The 24,156-nt window shown below is 41.9% G+C and overlaps 1 protein-coding gene across 1 annotated transcript in view; it reads right to left on the reverse strand.

The window, feature by feature from the left end:
* The window catches only part of slc26a6.2 (solute carrier family 26 member 6, tandem duplicate 2), a 69,027-nt gene that overhangs the window by 16,722 nt on the left and 28,149 nt on the right, over window positions 1-24,156 (reverse strand). The window contains exons 3-14 of the mRNA XM_078543244.1: window positions 23,033-23,172; window positions 22,342-22,452; window positions 21,202-21,383; window positions 18,644-18,808; window positions 14,962-15,114; window positions 13,511-13,593; window positions 12,328-12,475; window positions 7,989-8,102; window positions 6,023-6,100; window positions 4,071-4,166; window positions 2,348-2,454; window positions 1,178-1,247 (exon numbers count right to left, since the gene is read on the reverse strand). Of these exons, the coding sequence (XP_078399370.1) occupies window positions 1,178-1,247; window positions 2,348-2,454; window positions 4,071-4,166; window positions 6,023-6,100; window positions 7,989-8,102; window positions 12,328-12,475; window positions 13,511-13,593; window positions 14,962-15,114; window positions 18,644-18,808; window positions 21,202-21,383; window positions 22,342-22,452; window positions 23,033-23,172 (1,447 nt within the window). The remainder of the gene's footprint in view (window positions 1-1,177; window positions 1,248-2,347; window positions 2,455-4,070; window positions 4,167-6,022; window positions 6,101-7,988; window positions 8,103-12,327; window positions 12,476-13,510; window positions 13,594-14,961; window positions 15,115-18,643; window positions 18,809-21,201; window positions 21,384-22,341; window positions 22,453-23,032; window positions 23,173-24,156) is intronic.

Consider the following 24,156-nt stretch of genomic DNA (forward strand, 5'->3'; position numbering starts at 1 on the left):
AAGTAATTCATGAAGGAAGAGCAGGACTATTATGAGGAAGGGGAGGTGGGAGGAGGTGACGGTGGGGGTGCTGTGGCACTATAAACCTAGACTTCCCCAGTGCAGTCTGGAGGAGCAATCCTGCTTCCCCTGATCCCACTTTAGAGGGCCTCCTCATCTGGCCCACCAGCTTTTATTGAACAGGCTGCCTGTGGTGGACTCCCCACTGAGAATTTAATAACATCATAGGGCCCCAGTTTGCATGTTTGAGGCTCTTGCCTGAGTCAAGCGGCTGCCATGGCTGCCCAAAAGAAGGGCCCACATAAGATGGCGGGAGATGGGAATTGATTGGGAACAGGGAAGGAAGGCACAGCCAATTTAACCTCCAGTTTCCACTAGGAGGGGTAGGTTAAAACTCCCCCCCTTGTTTATTGGACAGGGGTTTTTGCTCAATTTTTTCAAGTAGATTAGACCACAAAAGTTACAATGTTCAGTTCCATCTAATTGTACACTGTACTGGCTCTTTAAAAGAGCTATCCAATTAGTCCCATTCTGTTACTTTTTCCCCATAACTGCAAATTCCTCCTTTTCAAGTATATATCCAATTCCCTTTTGAAATTTACGATTAAATTTGTTTCCACCACCTTTTCAGGTAGGTGCATTCCAGATGAAGACAACATGGATTTTTTTCCAATTATCTTAAATTTGTGCCCTTCACTTACTGACCCCTCAGCCAGTAGAATCAGTTTCCCCTATCTACTTGATCAACTTTTCAACACCCCAATCAGATCACCTGTTAATCTTCTCTATTCTAAGAAAAACAATCCCAACTTCTCTCATCTCTCCCTGCAATTGAGGTCCTGCATTCCTGATATCATTCTAGTATATCACCTCTGCTCTAAGGTTGCTACATCTCTTCTGTTAATTTGTGAGGCATAACTTTTACTCTGTATGTCTAAGCCTGATTTGACTCCATAGGTGAAAGGAGTTGCTGACAGTTCCACCCAACTCTTCAGCTCAAAGGGCCCATTTATTTACCAACAAATGTTTTTCTAATGTGCTACAGACATTTGGGATTTTTCCATAACATTCCTCACTCCCATTGCTGCCCATGAGCATTTCCAAAATTCTTCTGCGCCCCATCCTTCCCTCAAACAAACATTCACATTTTTGTTTCCAATACTGATCTTCGCACTACCTCATCAAACTGCTTGACATCTCTGTAGATATCGGTCTTCGGAACCTGCCCCAGAATTGAATATTTGGGTCTGAAAAGAAAGCAGGATGCTCAAATCTGAGAGAAATCGCATACAAATTTGGAAAATGTTAAAGTAACTAAACAGAATTACAAGGATATTCCTTCTGTTTTAATTGACTCAGTTGGATGCGGGGACTGTCAAATCTCCTACTGGAAGTATCAGAACAATCTGAATTGCCTTTGTTGTCTGAAATTGTGATAGTACATTGTAGGTTCTGGACTCAAAGCTTGACTGGCACCACATTTTCTGGAATTGCCGTCATATATACAGGACCTCAAGGCAGAGGTTTGAAGCAACAATACCACATTCATTGCCCAAGTCTATTAGAAGTAAAAGTAATGCTAATAGTTAAAGAAGTACTAATTCTATCTAAGTTGGTCTTGCAATATTAGGTGCAATTTTATTTATTAGGTTGCTGAAATAATCTACCGATGTAATATCACCTTTCATTCAAGAGTGGCTGTCTTACCTCTGAGGCAGAAGCTGTAGGTTCAAAACCAACTCCAGATGCTTGAGCACGTCTTTTAGGCTGACATTTCAGCACAGTGCTCTATGGGTGCTGCACTGTCAGAGGTGTAAGCCTTTGGATTAGTGGTAGCAATCTTACTTCTAAATCAGAAGGTGTAGGGTTTGAACCCTGCTCCAAACATTTCCAGCTGAATTCTGGACTGACCTGCATATCATATTCTATAGGCTGGGGGAACCCAATGACACCTTCCCATTGCAATAGTACTAACCACCCTATTGGCTGGTATAAAGATAGTTACAGCCATCGAGGAAGTGTTAACGTTATGGCCTGTCATATTGTTAAACAGTTCGTGAGTCCTTCCACTACTTCACACTATTCTGCAAAAGAAGAGTGTGAAGTTACACAAAATTAACCCAATCTTTTGGTGGAGTTATTACTGGCTGCAAGAAGAGATTCTTAATTGGCTGGAAATAAACAGAAACCATTGTTTTTGGCCTGAGCACTATTTTAATTTTCTCTTACCTTTTATTGCAGCCTAATAAAAGCTATAATGGAATAAATATAAGCACGAAGGATGGGAAAGGACATAAAATATAGCAGAAAAGTCAGTGGAGCACCTATCTGTCACTAGATTACTTACAGTTGTGTCTGGAAGATCACAGTAAGCAATGCAAATGCTATGGAGGCTGCCAGTCCAAAATCCATTCCTAATAACACTGTGAAAATGAGAGTGACGATCCAAACAATCTACAAGAGCAATTCAGTATGGAAAGTATTAGAAAAAGGCAAAAGAGAGAGACTTTCATTTGTAAGGCAACTTTCCTTAATGCTCTGAAGAAGTCATAAGGACGCGAAATGTTAACTCGGTTTTTTTTCTCCACAGATGCTGTTAGACTTGCTGGGTTTTTCCAGCATTTTTTGTTTTTGTTTCCTTAAGGCTGGCTGTGGCAAAACGTTTTACAGCCAATGAAGTTTTTTTTTAAGTGTATAATAACTGTTATAATGTAGAAAACACAACAGTCAATTTGTTCGTAGACATCAAGGGTAATTCCCCTGCTCTACTTCAAAATTGTGCTATAGAATCTTTTGCGTCCATTCGAGAGGGTAGATGGGACCTGGAAGATGATACCTCTGACAATACACCGCTCACTCTGCAGTACCGCACTGGAGTATTGGCCTAGATTTTTATGCTCGAGTCCTGGGGCTGCATCTTCCAGTCGGCGAGTGGGGGGCGGGGCCCACTCAAACATGGTCAATGGGGTAGGAAGCAGCATAGCCAGGGATAAGTACTTCCAGTGCCAAAAGCCATGACCTCTTAGATAATGGTGGACCATCAATAGCAGCCATCAGGATGTTGACTGAAGGTTGCGTGGTTCATTTGGGGCCTTAGGCCTGAACTATGTCCTGGACACTGAAGATTGGGTAATTTTTTTTGTGTGACAATTTGTATTCACTACAGGGGCCATAAATGAAATGAATATTTTAAAATCTATTTTCCCTTTCAGTTCTCCAATCATCATCTTCTTTCAATTTGGAAGGCAGTAGCGTCTGAATCACTGAATGTTGCCATGGGCTGTGTCAATGGTGTTTGGCCAACTGATTGTATTGTGTACCTTCTAGTGGCCCCACTGAGAACTGATGAACCAAATACAAAATGGAAACATTTAAGTATGGATGAGAGGCATGACATTTAGAGTTAGAGAATAAGTACTGAAACCAGATTCTATCAAATAAAACATTAGCCCTGAGGGGAGAACACCCTCTGTGTAACTGCTTGGATGCAAGGCGCTCCACCAAAAATCCTTCCAAAGATCACAGGGTGAGAGAGAGGGCCTTACTTACATGGGCCTTTAGCAGTTTGGGGACATATCTGTGGTTTTCTCTTCTCTCCCATCCTCACCCCATTGCGAAGAGCTGGGAAACTAGTCAGGAAGCTGGCTATAGCCCAAGGTTCACTACATAAACTTACAAAAAATTTACTGATCCCTTCATCCTGGGGAATCCAAGGCCTGTGACAGGCCTGGTCACAGTAAGCCTCACCTGTCTCTTTATGCCAAGTATGCCTGGTGAGACAGGGCATAGCTCTCCCAATGTTATACTATATCCCAGCAGAGCATTTTTAGGAGTCGGAACTTGCAGGTTAAGTAGTACCATCCCCGGTCCTATTATATCATTGATTCATGCATCCTGTGATTCCTCAGCATTAAAGGACATTGTTGAGCCAGAAGGGGATCCACTTTGCATCAAACCTGTGTAACAGTGACACTAACAACAGCAAAGTTGACAGTGACAAAGATAACCAGTGAATATATTTCCTCTCAATGTAAATAGGTACTATATTTAGCAGTTATCTGAACTCTTACCAGGTCAATTTTGTTTGTCCTCCAGAAATGGCAAATATCAGTCACCTGTTCAAACATTCCCTTGAGATTGATGATGACGATTGATGCTAAAACAGCCTGCATGAAGAAATCACAGACATTGCGCTTAACACACCTCTTGTGTGGTTCATCCATCCAAATATCTACAAACATTTCACTATTATTAATTTCCAAAACAGGGGTCTTGCTGGTATTTTAGTAACTAAATCTATGTGTAGATTTGGTCTTCACATTTAAGAAAGGATATACTTGCATTAAAAGCGGTACAGCGAAGGTTCAAAGGTTCACTAAATTGGTCCCTGGGATGAGGGAGTTGTCCTATGATGAGAGGCCTATGTCCTATGATGAAATGTCCTATGATGAAAGGGGCCGATCATTTAGGACTGAGATGAGGAGAAATTATTTCACTCAGAGGGTTGTGAATCTTTGGAATTCTCTTCCACAGAGAGTTTTGGGTACTCCATCGCTGAATACATTTACGGCTAGGATAGACAGATTTTTGATCTCTCAGGGAATTAAGAGATATGGGGAGAGGGTGGGAAAATGGAGTTCAAACCCAAGATCAGCCATGTTCATACTGAATAGCGGAGAAGGCGCGATGGGCCGTATGGTCTACTCCTGCTCCTATTTCTTGTGTTCTTGTAAACCCTATGATTTATGGGTGTTTAAAAGTCAAGTTCGTTCTCAGTCATTCAGAAACTGAAGCAGTGAGAGCGAAAGCAAATGGAGTGAGGAAGTTAAACATAATTCAATACAATACAATGATTTCTGAGTTTACTGATCTTCTATTTTCTCCCCCTTGTCTCTCTGGGCACCTCCCATAAGCAGCCACATATCTCTGCTGATCTGAATCAGCTGCATTGGATACCATGAGAGGAGGAATGAGTTGCCTGCTGATTTTGATTTCCAGCTGTTTGGGGAGACAGCTAAGGGTAGGATTTTCTGACATTCACCTGCGAACGCTTAATACACTCTGTGCCTGCGTACATTAAATGGGCTAATGCCGGTGTAAAGCTAGCACTCTCAGGAATGTAACATGAACATGTTGAATGTCTATGTTGAATGATGGAGTAGGCTCAACGGGCTGAATGGCCTCCTCCTGTTCCTATGTTATATATGCCCATGTGTGAACTTCACCAGTCAGAGGCTCTACACTCTAGTCTTCAGCCAGTGCTCTGAGGCCGGGAATGCAGTAAAATGAAGAGCGGGAAGGAGACATCCAACCTTTGACAAACATGTATTTTTATTCCAATGCATTTTATCAATGTTCCATGTATATGAAGAAGAGTCATACGGACTCGAAACGTTAACTCCGTTTTTCTCTCTTCACAGGTGCTGCCAGACCTGCTGAGTTTTTCCAGCATTTTCTGGTTTTATGTCAACAACACCAATTGGGTTTCCCCAAATTGATGCAGCTTAAATGAGTCTGTGATGAGAATTCATTCCAAGTAAAATTTATAGCTCACATCCCAGGGAACTAGTAGAGATTTTGGTTCTCATCAGCTTAATGGAGGGAACACAGGTCAGAACCATCCATTTTGTTTGAGTCTCCTCTAAATGGTTAGGTAAAAAATTTACTAACAGAAATGGTTAATGTGAGTGTGCATGTCTACGTGAATGTGTGTGTGCATGTTCTCCTCTCCCAAGACTGACTATTTATTCAACACAATAATACTAAACTTAACAATATCTAGTATAATTAGTAAATTCTCCCACTCAGCACAACAGCTAGCACATCTATATACTTTATTGAACATAGAATCAAAGGTTAGCGGGGCTAGGTGGGAATGTGGAAATTGAAACACAAGATCAGCCATGATCTTATTGAAGGCAGAGCAGCCTAGAGAGGCTGAATAGTCTACTCCTGTTCCTATTACTTATGTTCTAATGTTCTAATAGCTGATGCACTGGTGGAAATGAACAAAGTGGCATACCTTAGGTAGATGGCTAAACAGTGCTCCGACTTCGAGGATAATCACCAAGATAACAACACAAGACACAGCGGCAGCCAACTGTGAATGATTCAATCAAGAAGAAGATTTAGTAACAAACATATTCAAGGTCAGCCAAAGAGACACAGATTTCCATAAGGACAAAGATCACTGACATTCAGAATATGATTAGATTATGGCTTAAACTCTATGGGCAAGATAGTGCAAATATGTGATATTTCACTAAAAATAACAGCAAAATGGACACTAGAAATGGCTATAAAGCAGAATTCAATGTAAAGCTATTACTATGAGATATAAATGAATTGGAATAGGCTATCAGCACTGCCATCATGTTCCCAAGGGCTGGTTTTCTCTTCAAATGCCCTATTTTCATATTCCTTGAAGGCTAGTATTATCAGTTGTACATTCATTGCTGGCATTCAAATTGCTAAGATGGTAGGAATAAAAATTAAACTTTTTGCTGGCTTCCATCATCACATGGTATATTGTAATAATATAATCCTAATCAGCATTAAAAACCTGCCTCAGTTTAGATGGACATTGACTAGGCCTAGATGGAAAAAAACTCATGGCAAATTCATACCATGAAATCCTCTTATTGATTATTCTAATTTAAAAGTCAGTGTAGATTTCATTAATAGCCTGATGGAATCCATGGTTTCAAATTTTATGGGCAGAATTTCACCCATGTTGGGCAGGGGTGATTGGGAAGTTGACCGTGATTGGGGCTGGAAGACCATTTCACACTGGTGGCCCATTTAAGGCATGACTGCACATTGATGTCAGGACACTCACCCAACTTCCTTCCTTCAAGGACATTAGTAATCCAGATGGGTTTTATGACCAGTGATGATAGTTTCATAGTCACCAATACTTAGACCAGCTTTCAATTCTGAATTTTTTTCTGAATTTAACCACCAGCTGCTATGGTGGAATTTGAACCCATGCCCCCTGGGAATTAGCCTGGGCCTCAAGGTTACTAGTCCAGTGATATTATCACTGCACCACCAACATCCCCTTGTCTCCATTTGACCTCAGATCCCATTAGTGCAGTACAGGGAGGCTAGATCCAAAAGCTGGGAATCGGCAATTACACAGTTTCTGCAGCTATTTCTGCTACTTGAAAATAACATTGGAGTATCCATGCCATAAAAACCATCAGAAGCAGAGCTAAGGAGGTTCTGCAGACGTCTGCCTTTTTGGTGAAGACTGTGGCCAGGTTGGCTGGATATGGCTGTTGGCTGGGGATCAGGCTAAATCTTCAAAGAAAAGGAGCTAGAATTTTACCGGAGAAAGCTCAGAGCTTTGACAGAATGTGTGGCTGAAATTAATGTCATATATGCTGAGTGGGCTGCTGAGTAAATCCGTGAAATCTGTCTTTCTTGCATCTGCTATTTAATATGTAATTTATAGTTTACATTGACTGTAATTTGCTGATTAACTCATGGTTAATTTATGTTGATTTTGGTTTGATTGTTAAAGTAAAAGCTATAAAAAGTGAAATCTTGTCCATTGGTTTTCTTGTTGGGGGTCGTTCTGTAAATTCGGTTATTTTGATTTGTTGGTCTCCACTGGATCGTAACAATAGAAAGGAAGAATTTCGCCCCATTGTAGTTCATCTGCTATCAGTAACTGTTTAGCTGTTAATGGAAGAAAGGTGTTGATTTTAGCCCTACACGTCCAGGGGAAACTAGATGGGAAGATACTTAATATTGCCTGTATAACTGATCCACCTACGTCCCATCTGTATTCTATATTCCCCTGTTTCTGAGCAGCTGACAAAGGAACCATTGAAGCTGGCAACCACTTCCCACCATAACAGGAAGAAATAAATTACTGGCTTCATCTTCCCAACTGGTTTCTCTAAAGGAAATACTTTTTGAAGGGCTATGTAATAAGGCCTGAAGTACCTGGATCTTGTGGACCTGGACACAAAACACCTTACCTGTGTGTTTCCTCCAGTGGTTTCTTGAACCAGGCTCCTGGACATCGAACAACTCACAGCAAAGCATTGGAAAAATCCTCCCACGAGGTTGCTGAGACCCAGTGCTATTAGCTCCTGCAATAAACACATCATAAAGTGGAGGACATTGCCCTTAACATGCACAATAGTTTCCACAATGCCATTCAGTGCCAAGATTTTTGTTGCAGGCAATTTGACAGAATCACAGCACTGAAGCAGGCCATTCAGTCTGTCGGGTCTGCACCAGCTCTCCAAATGAGCAATGGGATCCCCCCGCCTTCTTGACATAGGCCAGGATTTTCCCGTTGGCGAGCAGGGGGCGGAGCCCGCTCGCCGACGCGTAAAATGACGTGCGGTGACGTCGGGTGGAACTCCCGACTTCACTGCGCCCCATTTAAATTTTCAGGTAGGTGGGGGCTCAGCAAAATCAGCTGTCTGCCCGCCGACCTGTCAATGGCCAATTGAGGCCATTGACAGAGTCATTAAAGTAATTGATAGACCTACCAACCTTAAGATCGGTAGGAAGGCCGGGAGCCCTGGCGGGCATTAGAAAAAGCATGAAACCTCATCCACAGGTGGGATGAGGTTTCATGTAGGTTTTTAAAAATTTAATTAAACGGTATTTAAAACTGATGGACATGACCCAACTCATGTGGCAGTGTCACATGAGGGGACATGTCAGGGATTTTTTTTCTATTTTTTAGTGTGGAGCCAATCTCCCTGAGGCAGCACTTAGCCTCTGGGAGATGAGTACACTCTTTCGTGCACATGCGCGAAAGAGCACACTCTTGGGTTTAGGGATTCCCCCCTCGCCTGCACAGGGAGTGCATATATGCGGATGTCACGCTGGGTGGGCCTTAATTGGCCCCCCCATGTAAAATGGCGGCACGCCCCCAATAGGGGGCGCCGATCAGAGGCACACCTCCGCGCACCCGCTCTTCAACTTCAAGCCCCCCAACGGGGTGATAATTCTGCCCTTAATCTTGCACAGTCTTCCTTTTCAGATAATAATCCAATTCATTTCCGGCAAACATCTATGAGATTCAAGCATGGAGTTCAAATGGACCAAGGCACTTCCCATTCTATTATATGATATAGAATTCCAATGTACTTCCTCATTTATTCTCATCACATTGATCTCCAGTATATCAAATCATTTCTCATTCCCTCCCATTAAATACAAATTAAAGGGAAACTTTCCATTTCCAAATGTGTGGTTTTATTAATATTCCATAGGAAATAAATATTATCAGTTGTAGCTTTGAAACAGCCATACAGCTATGGATATGCAATAATAAATTCTGTTATCAGCGTCAATTAGGAAGCATAAACTGGGAGATATAAACATGATGTTATGTGTCCTTCAAAGTGAAGAGAATTGCTATGGGACCATAGCTTATCTTGTGCACATAAAAATAGTATTTCTGCCACCAAATTGCGCACAGAGGCAGAATTATGCTGAGTAACCCAATTAAGTTCATAAGAATCTTGGAGCTAAAAAAAGCCTCCTTATTACAGTCTATATTTGACAGCCACAGTCATTCTAGATTTTCCAACCATCTGATGATAAATGTCAGTTTTTATCTCCACCTAGATCTCGACAATCATATGAGTCTGACAGGTCTATTAATTTCTCCCCAAGTACCGATGCCCTCTTCAGAGAGAAACAGACTCATCTGGTTTCACCTTTGGGTTTCATTTAAGAGGTGGGGTTGAATTTTCGCAGGGTTTGTCCCAATCGTCTGTTGTAGATTTGGCGGAAAACGCATGGAAAGCCCGGGGAAACGGAGTTAATTGAGTTGCAGCGGATGATTGGAGGAATCCCCCTGGATTTTCAACCCTGAAGAGCTAAATTGCTGATCTTTAAGAGACATGGGCAAGGAAATGTAGAGTAGGTTATTAAACTTAGACTGAACGTAGAAATAGAGATTACAAAGCCAGCGTGCCTCAAAGAAGACCGAGGGTTAGAAGAAATTTATTGTCTAGCAGGGCTCAAGCTTTGTTCATTCATGCTCTTTGTGAAAAAAGGTGAAAAATACTGACGTAAAATAACAGTGCTGAAGTTATGAAGATAACATTAGAGATAGGTGGTCAAATTGTGTAAGCAACATGAAGGGCTGAATTTTTACTGAGTCAGGATGACTTGAGAGCCCTTTGAAAATGGCGGTCAGGTCCCAATTCCGGGATTCCCGACTCCATTCCTGGGCTGTCTGACTTTTTAGGAATCCTTTAAAGGGTACGGGCTGATTCCTGTCAAAAGCCCGCACCCAGCACTCCTGACCTGGCCTGTTCCATTGCAGGGAACGACATGTCCTACTCCTCTGCAAATTTCATGGCGTTGGGCCAAGTTTTTAATGAGTTAAGGTTCACGGCCCCTCAGGGCAGCTATGAACCCTAGTATGCATGAGGGGACCTTTTAAAAGATGAGTTCAAAAGGCCCTCCTCATGTCCCCTATGCCAAGGTAATGGCCTTCACCCACCCCCCATGGACCCTTATATCCCCTTTGTCAAACAATAGCACTCCAGCCAATCCCCATGGCCCCTCTTACCCTCTTTGCCAAGCTATGGCATTCCACCCACCCCCATGGCCTCTCATTCCCCTAATACCAAGCTATGGCACTTTCAAACCCATTGACCTACTGTTCACTGTGTAGAGCCAATGAACCCTATAGTGACAGCAGTATGTGTAAAAAAAACTTCAAAAGTAAAATCATTCATTCATTACTTTTCACCATGTTAAAAAAATGTCATTTCACTACAAGGCAATAAAAGTATCCATCATCCAGGCCCTTTAAATGATGAAGAACAGAAACCACAAACCCTTGAAACCACTTAACCTTGTGTAACTAAACAATACAAAATTGACCGTAGAGATCAGAGAGTCAGAGCTAGCAATCAAGCAATCTATCTAAGACACAGATATTTCAACAAGAGTACTGGATGTCTAGACTCTCAGCAAAGTATACCTAATAAGGCTCCAGCAACTTAAGCAAATACCTAATTATGGACATCCACAGCTATCCAGGGAATTCACACTGCCCTTTGTTTAAGGATGGAACTTCAACAAAAGGAATGTAACATTCCAGCGAATTATCTTTTGGTTCATCATATTTGTTGCCTGTTTTTAAAACAGCAAGAATCAGCTCTGCAGAGACAGACAGCCCATCAGAAAGCCATCAAACCAGCTGCAGTCAACTAAGCAGCCAAGGGAATAAACAGCAATACCTTGAAAATGGGAGAAGGATTCTCCCCAATCTGTTCCAACTTCAAGTTCACCTGAGAACAAACCTCCTGGAAACTCAACTACAGGAAACCTTGAGGCTTACTGAGAATCCTTTGCTTATAAGATCTGCACTTCAACTGAAAGCATCACCTCATTTAAGAAACTACAGGCCTGCCATGAAAGAGAGACTGAGACAATTACAATTACTAAAAGAGACATGCTGTCAAAGTTTTTGGTCTTGCACTCAACAGGACAGATATGCAAGAATACTAATTGTAAAGGGAGCAATAATTTATACTGCACGAGAAGAGAGCGCAGTTGAGTTCAGTTTTAATAACACCATGTATGCCCAAATAGATGGTGTTGCCATGGGGTCCCCTCTAGGCCCAGCTCACAAACATCTTTGTCAGTTTCCATGAAAAACATGTTTTTACTGGACTGATACCTAATGTCCTATCCTTTGTACATCGCTGATACCTAAATGATACATTCAATATATTTGAATCCTTAGCTGCAGGTACGAATTTGCTTACATACCTTAATGGGCTCCATCCTGTGCTCAAATTCACCTTTGAAATGGGACAGTCAAATAAGCTCCCTTTCCTCAATGTGTTAGTTGAGAAACCTGTCAGTGGGCTCTCTACTTACTCTCTACAAACCTACCTTCACTGGCCAATCTACACATTGGGATTCCTAAGTTTCAGATGCTATAAGCCTGGCCTCATTGGCAACCTTGCAAATAGCACCCAAGCCATTCTGTCCATGACACTATGTAAGGAGGCACAGAATTACCTACATCAAAATCTTAAAATTAGAACAGCAAATATTGAAAAATTGAAAGAAATTGAAAATTCCTTCATGTAAAAGATTGCAAGGATGTAAAATGCACTGCCTCAAAAGATCACACTTGCAGGATCAGTTGAGGTTTTTAAAAGAGAATTGCTCAGGAAGTCATGATATTAAGGGAAATGGTAAGAAGGTGAAAAAATGGGATTAGGCTTAAAACTGCCAATGGCCAGAAAAATGGTGAAGCAAGCTGGTCGGATCAAATGGTTTACACCTGTTCCTAGATCCCAAATCACTGGACTGCTGTATTACCTGATTGCTGTCCACCTGGTACCCGTGCTTAAGTGCAAAGATCTTGCCCAGAGATATTGTAATGCCATATCCTACGATGGCCAAAGCGAAAGCATCTCCTATAAGACTGGTGGCGAGGCTGAAGTCGGGTACAACTGGGGCTTGCAGGCTGTACAGCACAAAAGAAAAGAGGGAGCAGTGAGGACAAATCACTTCTTGAAGCTTCAGCTTTTGTCACTTAAAGAACAGATGAAATAGGAGCCATTTGCCCCTCTGAGCCTATTCTGCCATTCAAGAAGATCGTGACTGATCTACCTCAACTCCACAGTCCCGCACTATCCCCATTTCCTTAATTCCCTTAGTATCCAAAAACCAAATGACCTCTACTATAATAGACAATGGGCTAGATTTTCCCAGTTGAGTCATGATCATGACGCCCACCTGAATTCCAGAGTGGGAACCCAGAAGTAGCTGTGGTGGGACGCCTCTGGTTATCTACCCAAAGGTGGTCAATTAAGAAGCAATCTCCGGGAAACCTGTCCAATTAAAAATGGACCACTGAGGTGAGAAGCCCAATAGGAGGGTCTGCTACGATGTCCAGGCGGCAGTGAAAACTGGTCGCCTTCCAGCAGGCTTAGGGCTGCCTTCCTTTATGGGCACCCCATGGCCCATGGAGTGAGCCACCCCAACTGGCAATGGCTGCCCCCGCACCTTATTCTCACCACTAGCACAGGGCTCCACCACCCCTTCACCAACTGCCAGGGCCTCCCTATCTGGCCCCGGATTTCCCCCAACAATACTTGCCCCACCGTTAAGGCTCCCTCTCCCAGGAGCTGCAACCTCAGCACTGGCCATCGCTGGCACTGGCACTGCTGAGGCTGCTGAGCTGCTGGCCTTATGATTGGGGTGAGCTACCGTCTCTGGCAGGGCTTCTGTCCTGTGCACAAAATTCAGCCCGTGATATATATGAGATGTAATTTGTGCTCTCAATGAAGGGTTGCACACAGAATGCTATCGCTCTTTCTCTAATTAATGCTCCCTTTGAGTGCAGATCCTTCTTTTTGGAGCAGGATTTGTGAATCTACTCTGTGAAGAGCTGAGAAATGCAGTAATTAAACAGAAAGGTAATTAATTTAACCAAAGAAATGATTTCACACTGAGAATAAGCTACCTCTTTTTAGAAAATATATCACACTGAACTGACCCTTTAGGAATATGTCCCACAGCTTCTATTCCATATTTTCCGGTTAGATTAACATTTGATGAAACCACAGTAGCAATTATGACCTATTTGGGAAGAGAACAGAAAATTAGCAATATTAGGTGTTTCTAATTCACTGTAAGGGATGGAATTTTTCCTGGGCAGGCGGGAGTAGAAATTGACACTGTTTCCAGGTTCCCAACCCACCCTTGGGGAAACGTCACTCATTTGGATTTTCAGGTGGGTGGGGTCCCTAAATTGGCATGGCGACAGTTTTCCTTTCCAATTAAGGGAGGTGAGTGGGCTCTTGAAGCAGGAGGGCCAATCAGAGGTCTTCCTGCTTGAGAGGAGCAGCAGGCTGCTGTATAGGGTTAGTAACTGAAAGGACGCTTCAGAAGGGAGGCATCCTTTCAACAACTTTTTCCATCTTAAATTTGAAAACAGAGACAGCAGCCAGGCCACACTATGGGGGTGGAAGTCCTGTACAGGGAAGTCTTTGGTTGGACCCACACCCAGGCAGGCAGGGTGGGCCTGTAGGCCTGCCTGGAGCGTTGTCCCCCAGGCCTGCCACTGGGTGCCCACTTCCAGGCGCTTAAACTGGTCCCCCCTTCCAATGCAGGGAACTGGAGGCCGACAGTCTCCCTGTCGTCCTACTTTAATTTGCCTTAACAAGGCCCAATAACAAACCTAATTGGCTACCCACCACACTGGGGTGGGTAAATCTGCTAATCCTATTGATCCTAATCCCACCTCCGCCAAAATGGCCAGCGCCTGGAACGACATTGGGAAACCAACACGCTGGCCTGGGCCTCAACCCAAAGAGCCTTTTTTTCCCCACAAGCTCAAGTTGGCTGAATTGCATTGTCAACAATTAGGTTCATTATTTTAAAACATAGAAGTAGGGAGGGAAAGAAGGAAGTTCAAAATTGATTTGAAGACTCATATTTTACATCAACATTTTTGACAAAATAGTATCAGTGTTAAAAATTGTAGTACTTTATTTTCTTCCTACTATTTAGAAGGAGGAAGAATGAAAAGGAGGAGGGAGAAGTAACCCTTTTCCTGGTGTTGAACCCAGATTTCCTGATTTGCCTGGGTGTGGCAAATATAAGAAAATTGGCTTGGAGTACCACCAAGAAATTTTGTTAGTGTAGGGCAGTCCCCATGGAATCCAATGCATCCAATCACTGTTTGTTCTGTCAGTTTGTAGCATTTTGGTGAGTCCCAGCTGTGAATGGAGTAACCCTCACTCAGTCATGTATCTGAAGCAACAATGGAAATGTCTTCACCAGCTAATGCCAACAGAGTTCCTCCATTGAAGGTGTAAGGGGAGAAGCAATGCTGCCCGAGTGCTGGTATTCCCCAATATACCCGTACGAATGCGGCATTTCCCTCCCGAGCTGAAGTGCTGCTGTTTGTACCTCATTAATCCAAGAGAAAACGATTGTATTTACCTCAATGAGTTCAATAGGAATTGGTATTGGCAACTTAGACTTCAAATGGTCATTTATCACTTTCACTGCAAACATAGTGGACATGGCAATAATACTGACAACGAGGGTGCCAATATTCGTCAAGTGCAGTGCTTTGATCACATCGATAACAGTCTGTAAGAAACAGAAGAAAAACATGTGAACACACCAATTAAGCCAATTGATAGCCAGCCCTGGGACTTGAATTCACAAGATGCTGACTGGGAATGAAATCCTGAATGCTTTGCTCTGAAGAAAACCTTGTCCCTGGAAGCTCATGTTTTAACATCTTTTTTAAATTACGTTTTATTTTATATATGAATGGCGAAGTCTGGTATTAGGAATTGGAACACTTTCCCACTCTTCAAACTCAGGTTAGATGGAGAGTAAAGCTCCCTTTACACTACCCCCATCTGTGCACCTTAATTAATCAGAGTCTGTTATGACTCAGTATATCCTTTTCAGAATTGCATTTCTGAGCTACCTCGTGCAGGCTGTGTGGAGTAATATCTGCTAACATCACTAGAGAAGTACAAGAACAAGGCAACTTCTGAAGGTTCAGCTGTTGAAAGAAAATAAGGCCAACAGAACCAATGTTTCCAGGCTCAATTTTTGGCCTGGGTTGGGTTAGCAATCTCAGTTTGGGTGACAGGGGTCCTACAATTGGCTTCAGTGCGCTGGGATTGGGAGAGGAGATACAGCACCTGCTCTTGTTTGATGTTTGGTCACCCATATGTAAATGATGAATAAGCATGTGGTTGCAATGGTTGGACTTAGCAGAGATGCCTCAAGATTGAGCATCCTGTCTATACTCACTGTCTAAGTTCCCCTTAGAATCATACAGCACAGGGGGAGACCATTTGGCCCATAGTGCTTGTGCCAGCTCGTGAAAAAGCTATCCAGTCCCAACTTCTTTGCTCTTCCCTCATACCTCTGCAATTGTTTCTTTTTAAGTGTTAACCCAATTTCTTTTCGAAAGTCATTACTGAGTTTGCTTTCAGGCAGCGTGTTCCAAGTCCTAAGAACTAGCTGACTAAAAAATGTTTTCCTCATCTCTCCTCTGGCTTTTTTGTCTGTAGGGAAATGAAGAATGCCTACATGAGAAAGGCAGTGAAGGGATCTTTGCACCCTTGAAGCTGCACTTCAGCATACATCAATGCAAGTAGTGCGGGGGTGGGTGGAATAGAAACACAAGAAAACTTACACAAAATAAATTTAGGCTGATTCAAACTCAAGTTTGTTTTAATGGTGAAGGCCTTACAGGCAGAGCTGAATTTTCTGTCATCTAATGTCAACTTCTTCTTCTATCAACAGTTTACTTTAACAATGATAAAAGTTAGGGTGATTATTTATGATGGTATTTATAATTTGTTCTCTACTTCTCACTGAAGTGGTTATTATGGAAGTTTAACTGCACTGGTGTGACAGGTGCTTTTCTTGAAGAGTCAGCCGGGTATCTGAACCCAAGCTAAGCGTCTCCAAATAATACTGAAGGATTATCTGGACTGGAGTGAGAAAACTAAGAAGCCCAACTGCTAGATCCATTCCTCCAGGTACTATTAGTGAGCAAGTCTGGCTGGTCAATCATTAACAACATTAATCATGCATTGTACTGTTGACCTATATAGTTTAGATATGGGGTGATTGAGCCTATTAGCTTGATTCATTGCCTGATTCCTCTGTGGCTCAGTTCATAGCACCCTCGCCTTTGAATCAGAGGGTTGTGGGTTCATGTCCCACTCCCGGAAACCAAGAACTGTGATTGTACTCGAAAGAGTTGCAATCTGTGACTGTTGATAACTCGAAAGAATCTTGGAGCCACCTCAACAGAAAAGTATTCTTCCTATCTCGTCGTCAAGGAGGACAGAAATGAAACATGTACTTCAATTACCTCAAAGTCACTGATTTCATTCCAGCATAAAACCTTTATTGCTCTCAGAATTCAGAAATAGCAACCAGTTACCCTTTGGAAGTTCCCCTTTTTTATCAGTTTAAAGCAAAAATAGGCTATTTACAGGCTATTGATACTTAAGCTAGGCTTGTGTTCTCTAGGATATAGAGAGTTATGGGGTGATTTGTTTGAGGTTCTTAGGTTTCTGAAAGCAATTGAATAGTAGATAGAGAGAAACTCTTTCCACTGCTAGGGTTGTCCAGGACAAGGGGACATAACCATAAAATTAGAGCCAGGCCATTCAGGAGAGACGATAGGAAATATTTCTTCACGTCAAAGGTGATAAAAATGTGGAACTCTCTCACAAAAAGCTGTTAGTTTAATTAATCATTTTAAATTTGAGATTAATGGATTTTTGTTAATCCAAGTACAGTAAGGGATATCGAATCTGGTAGGCAAGTGGAGTTAGGGTGCATATCAGCCATAATCTCATTGAATGACAGAATAGGGTCAAGGGGCTGAATGGCCTATTCTAGTTCCTATGCTCCTGTGTTTCTATGAGATTACTTTCATCACTGTGGTGTTCATAACACAACTAGGGGATATTTTGCAGTCTGCCTCCCCTGTACCTGTGATCTTTGATAGATTTATGCATGTCCATGTTAGTGATTGCATTCATCTGGAAGAACAGTCTGAGTATAAGGTATTCATTAATGAACAACTATTGTTATGCCTGAATGTGCTCTGTGCCCTTTCTGAGCACTGGCAATTGAGAGCGACCAAGTATTTCATACTTTATATACATGAAGGACTCACTTAAGGTTTAGTCACCTCCCTCATGATGCTGAATAAGTTGGGTAAAGTCCACAATAAGACAAATGTGATTGACCTTAACCTTTCATTGTGCTGGACGTGCGTTGTTATGGGTTGAACTATCCCACTGATTTGGAAAGGAGAATGAGGGGGGTACATAATGACCAATTACCATCCAGATTCTGCCACAGTTGAAAGATAAAATCAACAGTAATTACACAGAATATGGTTACTTTGGTATTTGAACAACTTTTTCTTCTTCATATTTCCTTATGTACACATTGACCAAATAGAAACTGTATGTATTGTATATATAGAGTACTTTACAATAATATGCAGGCATTTTAGTTAAATGAGCAAATGTGTATTCAATTTGCACCATATAATGGTTCTGCCTTCTTTTATTTGTTTGATTTGTAGTCTAACTCACACAGCTTCCCATTCACCTCTGTGCTCACTAACCGACAATTTTAAAATTCTCTTCCTCATGTCCAAATCCTGCCTTCGTCTTGGGCCTCCCTCTCTTGATAACCACCTTCAGCTTTTCAGTGCTCCGAAACTCTGCATTCCTCCAACTCTTGCCTCTTGGATATCCTCCACTTTTTTTTCCCCATCCAGACCTGCCTTCAGTCGAACAGGCTTTGGAGTTTCCTCTCTGAACTGCTCCACCTCTCTCCTCCTTTAAGGTGCTACTTAAAACCTACCTCTTTGACCAAGAATTTTGATATCTGTCCTAATATCTCGTTTTTGGCTCAACGTCAAATTTTATTTAATTATCATCCTTTGAAGTGCTTTGGGACTCTACAGTGTTATAAATGCAATTTGTTGTTGTTTTTCCCCAGCATTGGAGACTAGAATGCAAAGTAACATACATATGACAATAATTGGACGCAGTAGTTCAGAATCCATCAGTGGTCACGTGTTTATATTTCACACTGCATAAAGCCACCTGTTACTCACATAGATTAGTGAAAGGGGTCCATTCTTTCTGGGAACGGCGATGCCAAACACGTACTTCAGCTGTGAGACCAGCACGTGGACTGCTGCACCAGTTGTGTAACCTCGAACGAGAGGGTCAGACAGGTATGTGACAACAAATCCAAACCGTATCAATCCCAACAAGATCTACACAGATTGAAGAAAAAACAAGCTATTGATGCAATAATCTTACTTCAATCCTGGTGATGATCATGATGCAACCTAGGAGGCATTTTGCAGCTTTTCTCTACTTAGCCTGTAGACTTTGACAAAGTTGGCTGTGTCTGTTATGGTGAACCTGTCTGGAGGAACAGTCAGATAACCAAGTTTTCGTTAATGCAAATACAACTTATTTTAACTTTCAGCGGTGGAGGAAAGCAGCAGGTAGCAGATCAGCCACCTATTATGGATCCTGCCCGTTATGGATAAAAGCAAAATACTGTGGATGCTGGAAATCTGAAATTCAAACAGAAAATGCTGGAAAAACTCAGCGGGTCTGGCAGCATCTGTAGAGAGAGAAACAAGAGTTAACGTTTCGAGTGCATATGACCCTTCTGCAGAGCTAAAGAGAAGTGGAAATGTGATGAATGTTTAAGCGGGGGTAGAGCAGGTGAAGCAAGATAGAAGGTCAGGGATAGGTGACAGCTAAGGAGAGATGGACAAAGATGTTATGGACACAAGACAAAGGGAAGTGTTAATGGTAGTGGTAAAGAGCAAAGAAGGTGCTGATAGTGGCATAAATGTAAGATAGTAGAAGGTGTTAATAGCAGAAAACACAACATGAAAACAAGTGACAGATGTGGGGGAGGTAGGGGGTGGTGGTTGGGGAAAATGGATTTAAAAAATGAACAAATAAATAAAAGAATAAAACTAAAAATTGAATTAATAAATAACACTTTCGCTCAGTCCGCAAGCATGACCCAGATCTTCCTGTCGCTTGCCATTTCAACACTCCACCCTGCTGTCATGCCCACATTTCCATCCTTGGCCTGTTGCAATGTTCCAGTGAAGCCCAATGCAAACTGGAGGAACAGCACCTCATCTTCTGATTAGGCACTTTACAGCCTTCCGTACTTAACATTGAGTTCAACAACTTCAGACCATGAACTCGCTCCTCCATCTTGACCACTTTTTTAATCCAATTTTAATTTATTTATTTTTACTTACTTATTTTATTCTGTTTTATTTTATTCTTTTATTTATTTGTTCATTTTTTAATCCATTTTCTCCAAGCCCCCCTCCCCCTACAGGGCCATCTGTCACCTGTACTTATGTTGTGCTTTCACAGAGTGTTGACCCTCCTTCTGCTATTAACACCTTCTGCTATTTTACTTTTAAGCCACTATCAGCACGTTCTTTACTCTTTACCATTGTCATTAACACTCCCTTTGTCTTGTGTCCATAACATCTTTGTCAATCTCTCCTTAGCTGTCACCTATCCCTGACCTTCTATCTTGCTTCACCTGCTCCACCCCCTCTTAAACATCATAAAATCCATCACATTTCCACTTATCTTTATCTCTGAAGAAGAGTCATGTGGATTCAAAATGTTAACTCTTCTTTCCCTCTCCACAGATGCTGCCAGACCTGCCTGTTCTGGACTCTGCCTGTCATTTCCTTCCACTGAAATTTACTCCCTCTCCTTTTTCATCATTCCAGGAAAGAACATAGGACAACGTAATAGAAGGCAGGATTAATCCATTTCCCATTTAACAAGTGGAAGGGTCCTAGCAAAATGGAACTTTTGAACCTGTTATTTTCTGGCTAAGAGAGTCATGCCTGAGCTCAGCTAGGTCCTAGTTCTTTAATGTTTGGGGATTGTGTGTGCTGACCCACATGCTATTATTCTGAGAGGATCTCTCTGACATGCCATTGGCCCTTGCTGCTCCATCCTTTAGTGGAATATGCCATTAAGCTCTTTGGGGAGATTGAATGAGTGGTTGCTTCTCCTGTGAAACATCTGACTAGCTGACAGCAACCTTTTGGTGGGTTTTGAAATAGAAAGTTTTTAAAATTCTATTTTTCACTGTTGTTTCCTTTAGAACTTATTACTCAATACACAATTTCTCATGGTCAGGTTTTTATGCTGTTCAGCAACCAGAACAAAGGAACAAGAGACAGACCTGGATGTTGTGGCTATCAGTTATCTCAGAATCAATATGACTGTGGCATCTAAGTCCAAAAATGCAATGTGAGAACTGGACATAAGGAGCTTGTAAACAGGGAGAGTGATGTTAGATGGAACTGGCTGGTGAGGAAGGATGGTGGGGGGAGCGTTGGGTGAATAATGATGGACAGTAAAAGGAATAAGCTGTAGGGTGGATAGGAGGTCAGAATAAAGGTGGAATTTACGTCCTTGGACATAATCCTTTTGCTTATTTTGGAAAATGCTAAATGGCAATTTCATGTCTTGTCTGCATGAAAGCACAATTGCCAATAGATATCATTGTTTTAGCACACTGCAACCCTTAATCTTGTTTCTCTCCCCTCCTCCCCCACATGAATACTGGCTCCTCTCTTATGGCAAAAAGTTAACTCACTTGAAAGATCCCACAAATGAAGGTAACCATGGTTGCCGCTTTCACTCTCATCAAATCTCGTGCCACAATGTCGATTACAACCGTTCCATTTGTATCATTCTGAGAAATGATCATAAAGTTGTCATCTGGGGCTATCCTCTCAGTTATGGTCCCCAGCATAACACTCAGTACTGCAAAGGAACCTGCAGCAAAGCAGAATTAGACAAAGATGGAGCAAAATATAAACCTCAGTTTATGGAAAATATCTTAAATTAGATCATAGGTTACAAATTTCCTTTTATTTTTGTCCATCAAAAGAACCAGGAACATCACCTTGATGTAGAATCACCTTGCACAGAGCATTATCCTTCACAGTGCATTGAAGCATTACCCTGTATGTAATGACGACGATTCATCCTGCACATAACGTTATCTTAGCAAGTTTTTACATGGAGTGGAATGAGTTGCATCTTCCATGAAACAATATCCTGTGCGCAGTGATGTGGTATGTAGAGTGCACAAAGCAATATTGGGAGCTCCCTAACTAGCATAGTATGAATGGCGCCCACTTGAAGTGGTGTGAAGTGAGTGTATGAGCAGTGTGCTCTACAGAGCATCGAAAGACCAAGCTACGTGAGAAGTATGAGCAGTTCCGTATGCAGAATATGAGCTAGCAGCATTATAAGTAAGGCATGGGACAACTTGAGCAGCTTTGCTGCATGAGTGGGTCCTTACATGAAATGGTGTGAGGAATATGTTGAGCCGAATAAAAAGCATAGGCAGGTCATGGAGGACAAGAAGCAGAAGAAGGCTCACCTGGAGTGGGTTCCTGAGATGTGCAAAGCAACATTAAACCGGGCTGCTCACAAATACTTGAGAAATGGGGACTTCTTCTAAACTACTGAATAATTGCTCCCAAACTTTAACGGTTACATATTGATTCAGTTACAAATATTAGCCAATATGTAAGAAACATAAAAATTGATTCCATTTAGAATAATTACTCAGTTAAAGAAGCAGGAAAGGCTGAGACAGGGTATCCTCCCGTGGATCCTTCTCCTTAATGAAGTAGTGGGAAGCTTGTGTCGGCAAAATTAGAGATGGGGGGGAGGGGGGCGGTGGGGGAAGGTATTTTTAAAAGAGGAAGGCTGCAGAGCTTACCCACTGAAACATGTCTGGATGTTCCAAATATGAAGTATATAAGCACAGGGTAGAAGGATGTATAGAGTCCAAACACAGGAGGAACAGCTGCCAAAAGGGCATATGCCATACCTGCAGAACAAAAATAAATTAACATTCATACACCAGACCATTTATTTCCTAATGTAAGTTAAGATGTTTAGAAAGCATTACATCTCTCGCGACCTAAAATGACTGATTATTACCCCTTTTTAAAGTTTGTGATATGTCTCTTCAGGTACCTTGGAGCCTCTCGCCAATAGGAGGACAAGACTATGGTGAAATCGCCACTTATCAGGTCTCCTTTGGGATTATCCTTGATGTATTATGTGGTACAATGACTGATTTGATTCATTCACCTTTCCCTGTGGACTCCACACAGAGACAGCTTTCTTTCTGCAATTATGGTTGGTGTCACTCTGGTTGCACACACATGCCCAATGTTTAGGTCCATCGACTTCAGTGAATCTGAATATGGGGTGTAGTGTATGGCCAAAGTTGGCCAAAGTGATACTGCCTGTTTAGCAATCTTTAATCTGCTTACTATGCAGTGAGAATCCATCCTATCTTATTGTCCTAAAAATTCTTGATTAAACTGTTAGAGGCGCTCATGAGGTAATAACAGGGGCAGCAATTGCCGTAGTGTGGTGTTTGTGAAAGAGAAAATGCTCACTCTGTGGTAACTGCACAATTCCAACACTCAATCCGGAGCAGATGTCGCCCAACAGCCATTCTTGGACAGAATACCTGGGCAGCCATCGGAGGATAGGGATTAACTTGAACAGGAGGGATCTGGCTTTAGGGCCCGAACATCTGAAAAAAACGATCAGTCAGTGTTAACCAAGTGTAGGTCAGTTTGCTTCAAGTGAACATCATTGATCAATTTGATGACAAGGCAAAGAATTATCTGAAAACCATTAGGGTCTTTGTTAATGACACTTCTAAATCTCAAGCACATGGCCAAACATAATAAATTTGTCCATAAGAGACCAAGTGAATTGTATATTAATTTTAAAAAAGGATATCAAAGCTTCCCTTATTGAAGTTAGTTTCTACATCAAACCAAAGATAATAACAATGAAAAGGTAGAAGGTGTAATGGCAATTTATTCCTTTTGCTGAGTTAATGATACCATTAACCATCTCTTTAAAAATGTGCTTTGATCATTTTGCTGATTGTAGCTTTGTAATGACATGAAGCAGAGGTTAGGCGTGTGCTGCTAAACTGTAGTAAAGCTGAGGTTGGGAAGTTATCTTAAAAAAACAAGAGCATAATGTGGGCGAATTTTAATGTCACCCAAACCACAATAAGCTCCAGTATGACCCTGAACAGATTTGTTTTTTTGCTAACAGATGGTTTTCAGCATTGCATTTTGTAATGGGTCGTGAACTTGCCAGCTTGAGTTTTAACTGTTGAATTTTGGCACCTCATTTCACATCATAGGATGGGAAGAGGGAATATGTTATACTGTCGCTACAGCAACAACGAAAACTTGCATTTGTAGAGCACCTTTGACATAGCAAAACTTCCAAGGCGCTTCACAAGAACACTATATCAGACAAAATCTGACACAGAGCCACATAAAGAACAGATGACCAAAAGCTGGTCAAATGGATAAATTTTAAAGTGTGGATTAAAGGAAGGAAGAGAGGTAGAGGGACGCAGAGAGGTTTAGGGAGTGAATTCCAGCCATTCAGGCTCAAGCAACTGAAGCCACAACCACCAATAATGGGGCAATATAGAAAGTAGGGATGCAGAGGAAGCCAAAATGGGAGGTTCACAGAGAACGTAGAGGAT

This window comes from Cetorhinus maximus, chromosome 6 (genome assembly GCF_964194155.1).
Source record: "Cetorhinus maximus chromosome 6, sCetMax3.hap1.1, whole genome shotgun sequence".
Lineage (NCBI taxonomy): Eukaryota > Metazoa > Chordata > Chondrichthyes > Lamniformes > Cetorhinidae > Cetorhinus > Cetorhinus maximus.